This window comes from Sinocyclocheilus rhinocerous, unplaced genomic scaffold, assembly GCF_001515625.1.
Source record: "Sinocyclocheilus rhinocerous isolate Xijiao unplaced genomic scaffold, SAMN03320098_v1.1 scaffold556, whole genome shotgun sequence".
Taxonomy (NCBI): domain Eukaryota; kingdom Metazoa; phylum Chordata; class Actinopteri; order Cypriniformes; family Cyprinidae; genus Sinocyclocheilus; species Sinocyclocheilus rhinocerous.
In genome coordinates, this window is record NW_015631074.1 from 402608 (window position 1) to 408957 (window position 6350).

Here is a 6350-nt window from a genome sequence, read left to right on the forward strand (position 1 = left end):
TCACCTACATCTTGGATGCCCTGGGGGTAAGCAGATAAACATCAAATTTTTATTTTTGGGTGAACTATCCCTTTAACTACACAGAGCCGTTGTTCACTGACGAGCTGCGCAAAACCACGTTCATATTCGCGTGATTTTTTGCGCAGCTTGTCAGTGAACAACGGCTCTGTGTAGTTAATGCTGCTCAATGTGAAAGCACGCACGTGATGGAGATTTACCGCTGATTACAGAACCGGCTTTCTGACAAGATGCGCGTTAAATATCGCATGCGATTTATCGTGCAGCCCTAATCTGCACTGTATTTAACTGTGTAAATATTGTTTATTTTATATTAAATAATTACCTAGAAACCAACATTTGGTCCCCCAGTTAGATAGAATTACTTAATGTTTAAAATTCAGTAATAAAGTAGCTCATATTAGACACATCAAACTCCTTAAAATTTGTCAAATTTGGCCTATCCCATAACTGATTATGAATGAAAAATGGTTTGTTTTAAATGCATCAAACCTAATCCTAAAATTGTTAACTTGGCCTATCCTACTTAAGAGGTCTTAAAAAAAAAACTAGAAACCAGCATTTGGTCCCCAATTAGCCCGAATTACTTATTGGTCTGAAACTGTAATTCAGAAATCAACTGAACCTAAACAAAAAATAGCTAATTTTAAACATAAAAAGTAATTAGAATCATTGATTAAATATATTTACAAGAATGCTGGCAACCAAACAGTTAACGGTAGCCTTTGACTTCCATAGCATATTTTCCAATACTACCATTAACAACACTGGTTACCATTAACTGTTTGGTTACCAACGTTCTTGAAAATATCTTCTGTAGTGCTCAAATGAAGAAAGAAACTCATACAGGTTTGGAACAACAAAAAGGGTGAGTAAATAATTACATAATTTTCATTTTTGAGTCAACTATCCCCTTAGTTAAAATTTATTTTTAAATAATGAAATAACTAGAAACCAACATTTGGTGCCCAATTAGCTACTGGCTTTTGAATTTCGGTTTGAGACCAATAACGGAGTCTGAACCTCAGATGCTATCACAAACTGGATTTGGGGCGGAAATGATGGGGTCTGTAAATCCTAATCCACCCTAAGCATCAAACGAGGTTAAAATTAGTGGGTTGAAATCCTGCAAAGCTAGCTGTTTTTCCCCCCTTAATAACATGCAAAGTCATCAACAGCTTGTGTTGCACCACAGTCATCTTCAGTATGCCGAAGATTTTCATGACTCTCACAACACATGTTCCAGCATTCACACTCACACACACACACACACACACACACACACACACACACCAAGTAAAGCTAACGTCAGGCATCACACGCCATCTAATACATGATATTTGAGGCAAAACAGGCCAGAATTTAATCGCTTTCTCTTTCTATATCAGATATATATTGATAGAGGCGTTTCTCAGTACAGCGAATGGCTCTGTTTGACTTCTCCCTTCACTAACGTAAATATTTCCGTAACGTTACATGGTATAAAAGGTAACCAATGTATTGAGTCAAAATAACAGTTTACCTTCATAATTCACCACAATGCAATCATATTTAATCGTTTTTGGCAGTTTTGAATCATCTGACAGGCCGTGCCATTTGCCCGGTTATTTTAACGCAGTAACGTTAACACACACAATGCCTCAGAAAGCACGCGCACCACCATCATCATCTTCTTCGTCTTCTTCACTCACCCTCTTTCACGCCAGGCAGGTTGTTCTGATCAATACTGAAATCAGCCATGTCGTCGTCGGCGCGTAATGTTTCTCTGGGGTTTCGGAAGGTTATTGTTTGACAGACGGATGGCGGTTTCCGTCAGATAAATAAATAAATCCCGATCGATGTCTTCGCTAATGTGTCGCTCTGATTGGTTTCTGTCGCCAGCCGAGGTTTCTGTCCGTCCCTCCCTCTGAACCCTCAGCAGATGAATATTGTGAGCTCTCACACACACACACACACACACACAAACCACGAAGAAAAGCTGAGCAGTGTGTGTGTGTTTGCTACGGATGGCAGGGCGGGACATGCCACGCGCGCACGCGCTCACATTCTGGCACGCGAGCAAACAAATGAACAAACACAGCCAGTGAACCTGCGCAGTCCTCAAAATCCTTCAGAAGTAGGCTACCTGAATGTTTTGTAAACCTTGTTATTGTCGTTATTTATGTTTAAAATTCAGGCCAATATAAACACTCTGATATTGAATTTATTACTTTAAATTACTCTTGCTTTTGGAAAATGCAGCTACTTAGCTACTCTGATGTCAGGCTTCCACGATTTTAAATTTATTACAATGATGTATGGCCTAACTATAATGTAAAATGCAAATATGTTACTATAAAATGTTATTATGAAATATTAAAAATAAAAACATATTTTACAGTAAATATAGAGTAACCAAGAGCATATTAATTGATGAATTATTATTATTATTATTATTATTATGTCATTGATGTTGTGGAAATTGTAAGAAAGATTAAAAGGTGAAATACCCCATAAAAAAATCTGATAAATGATAATTATACAATGTATTTGAATTATTTATTATCATTCTAATTAATTCATTTATTCATGCATTATAGGGTTTTTTTTTATTTGAGTTTCTATCAAATGGAAAATACTTTACTTCCAAAGTTTTCCTTTACAAAAACATCATTATAACACCAAAAACATTTTATGATGAATATAGAGTACAATATTTTATAAAATATTATTTTTGTTTTTAAGAAATTTTGCATCAACTATTTAATGATTGATAGAAACTGAAAAAAAAATAGAAAAAAGCTGAATATCTAACACATATAAAATAAAATGAACTTAACTTAAATATTAACTAAACTTAAATATTGTTTTAAGAATGATATGGATCTGAATTTTTTCAAGTTTTAATGCTATTAGAGTTTGTATCGGATGGACAATGCCTATACCTTACTTTCAAAGTTTAAATAATAAAAGAAAATCATATATATATATATATATGTGTGTGTGTGTGTGTCAAACAATTAATCGCATCCAAAATAAAAGTTTTTGTTTACATAATATATGTGCGTGTACTGTGTATATTTATTATGTATATATATAAATACACATACATGCATGTATGTTATGTTTATATATCAAAGATATTTATATATAATATAAATTATATAAATATATACATAACCTAAATACGTAAATATTTTCAAAATATATATTGTATGTGTGTGTATTTGTACATACATACATAATTAATAATAGGCTATTTGTAGAGTAACTCAGTATACTAAGTTAAAAATAATATGAAATATGACTTATCATTATTTTAAATATTAATATAGATTTAATAAATTAAATTTTAATATAGAAAATAAAAAACCCACAAAAAATAAATATTTAGACACAATACGTTTGTTAATTATAGATATGGATCTCAATGTTTATAGGTCTTCATCCAACTAGAGTTTCTATAAGATGTAAAAGCCGCCAGAATGGCATTATATTGTACATATGACATCCATCATCATACTGTTTCTTGTTATTCTAGGCACTGACTCACATATACTTTTAGTTAAATTAAAAGAAGAATGCCAGGAACATTTTGCCATCCCCAGATGAATGATCCCCAGTATTGCCAGTGATTTACTCTTGTCCTAACATACACCGCCGCTGATTGATTGCCCGTCGCTGGCCCTGAGACCACGTCAGAACATCAGTCCCAGCTGTCACGGACCCTCTTTTAGAGACAGAACGTACACCGTCACACTTTTGATTTATAGCGATGACACATCCTCGCGTCTTCACGCCTGATTAAAAGTGTCCCATCTGATGAGCCTCCAGCAGAAGCGCCTTTGGTCAGGCAGGAGCAAACACGCACCAGGATCATTCCCTCAGTGCCATGGACAGACTATCCTCAGGAAGTCTTCTTCCACGACTTGCCTTTTTACTTCTGATTGGTGCTCTAAACATTCATACAAGAAGCCTTGCAAGTCCAGGTGAGTACAGGCCACTCATTTGATCTAAATGACTGGTTTTTGATCATAGATTTCATTTAAATCAGTCTCATTTTATCTTAATTGTGTGCTTCCAATTGTGTGTTTCCATTTTTACAGTCAACCAGGTTTTCCATTCAAAGGATGATTCAGATGTGCAGAACCAGATTTTGGCATTTCTGCTACGGAAAAACATCATGCCTGTGCAAGAAAAGGATGTAATAGGTAAATAAATGCATTTGATTTATGTGTTGCACAGATTGTCTTACTCTTAGCAAATGTATAATGAATAAGCATCTTATAATCCACAAACCTGCACTTCTTCCTGAATCTCAGGACTCGAGCTGGCCAGAAAAATCGCAGAGCTGCAGGAGGTATGTTTCATTTTGGCCATGTGCATTTAATGGGAAAAAAGTTTATTTGTCATTAAATACAATTAAATATAAGTTTTTTTATTAAATTTAAAAAATGCAAAATATATGAATATACAAATATATAAATAAAAATAAACCAACTATTATTATGAAAGCTAATTGTCAGCTTGCTGTTTCAGCTTGCGGCCCTTCAAGAGGAGCTAAATGTAGAAAGAAAATTGGTGTCAAACGCAATAGAAAAAGAGAGATCGATGACCAGCAAAAGAGATGATGGTGAGTGTTACTTTTTTATGAACAGATATGTTTGTCAACTGCAGAAATGCAGATGTAAAAATTTTTCCCATTTTCTTTTTAGCCTGTTTCTGGAAATACTGTGTTTGAGGATGTTAAAGTGAAGAACCAGGAGCAAGAAAATCTGCAAAATCATCTAATGCCTTAAGATGTGTCAAAACGAGCAGAACGGTTTCAGATATGGAATTATATGTATTCATAATGTGTCATGATAATCATGATAGTTATAATGTACTCATGACTTTACTCTTATAACAAAAATGTATTTTATGTAAATGTCATCTCAATAAAACATCAAGTGAAACTTATTGATTTTACTCTATCATCTCATTGTGCAAAATATTCCCTATTTTTTTTAAGGATCTTGAGTGCATAATTAAATATATGAATGCACAATTTTACTATAATAATTTCAAAATAATTTTATATAGGCTAAAACTTGTCATCTGCCTTGATTTATAAAGATTGGCTTTTCAAGAGCTCTTGTCTCCCTCTAGTGTTAAGACTTTGTTGAACATTATAAATGTCACGCATACCAAAAGAATATATTAACCAAAGACCTGACGGTAGACTGATTGGTTACCAACATTCTTCAAAATTCTTCTGTGTTCAGCAGAAGAAGGAAACACATATAGGTTTGGAACAACTTGAGGAACAAAAACGATGACAGAATTTTCATTTTTGGGTGAACTGTCCCTTTAAGGACACATATGAACATATGAAGACAGAGGATTATGGACATAAAATTATGCACAAAAAAAAAAAAAAGGAATTGGAGACACTTTTTAGTGAAAGAAATTGCACATTGTCCAAACAAAAATAAGGAACATGTATTGTTATTTTATTTTAATACTGCCTTTTTCAATCAATCAATAATTAGGGATAGCTCCTAATGTCCCACTCTGCATTATTGAACATTCAGTAATTATTATAATTTTTTTTTAAAGAGAGATATTGCAAGTTGGAAGACAATGACTTCTACAAGTACACACAATAAAGACCAAAAAAAAAAAACTCATCACAACGGATGCAGGCTTCACTGCAGAGTATGATAAGTGTCGAAAGGGAAGAGCTATTTCCAAAGCGTGGTTATTAAAAGCATAATGCATCCATTTTAGCCAGACATTCTTCAGTATCTGTGAGAGGTAAGTTTAACATTGCTACTTCATTTATTTGTTTTAGTAACTTATCCCTAACTTGTTTTAGGAATAGTTTACCCAGAAATGAAAATTCTGTCTAAATTCTAAAGTTCCCAGAAATGTACTCACTTTTATTGTCAATCCAAACCTCCATGACATACTCTCTTCTGTGGAACATAAAAGAATATATTTTAGAAACTGTGTCCACTTCTGTCCATATAATTAAAGTCAACTGGGTCCAATGTTGTTTTGGAGCCAGTGGACAAATATGGACATAATTTGGTCCACTGAGTCCAATGTTGTTTTGAACTCAATGAACAAAAAACCGAAGAAGGTCATACAAGTTTGGAACAATATGAGAGGGAGTAACCATTTTTGGGCAAACTATCCCTTTAAAACGTAGTCTTTTTTTTTTTTTAAATCATATCTTTTTTATTGTACATGGGGCAATTTATTTTCCAAAAAAAAAAAAAACAACTATTACTGACCCCACACTTCTGAACAGCAGGGGCGGATTTAGTGATTTGGGGGCCCCAGGCAAAATACAGGAATGGGGCCCTATA

The 6350-nt window shown here is 33.8% G+C and overlaps 2 protein-coding genes across 2 annotated transcripts in view; one reads left to right on the forward strand and one right to left on the reverse strand.

The window, feature by feature from the left end:
- Positions 1-1778, reverse strand: part of LOC107741535 (coiled-coil domain-containing protein 50) — a 26766-nt gene extending 24988 nt beyond the window's left edge. The window contains exon 1 of the mRNA XM_016554288.1: positions 1710-1778. Coding sequence (XP_016409774.1) covers positions 1710-1758 — 49 coding nt within the window. The 5' untranslated portion in view covers positions 1759-1778. The remainder of the gene's footprint in view (positions 1-1709) is intronic.
- Positions 1779-5746: 3968 nt separating this feature from the next.
- Positions 5747-6350, forward strand: part of LOC107741564 (platelet glycoprotein V-like) — a 2874-nt gene continuing 2270 nt past the window's right edge. Inside the window, exon 1 of the mRNA XM_016554319.1 lies at positions 5747-5793. The gene's annotated coding sequence lies outside the window, so the exon portion shown is untranslated. The remainder of the gene's footprint in view (positions 5794-6350) is intronic.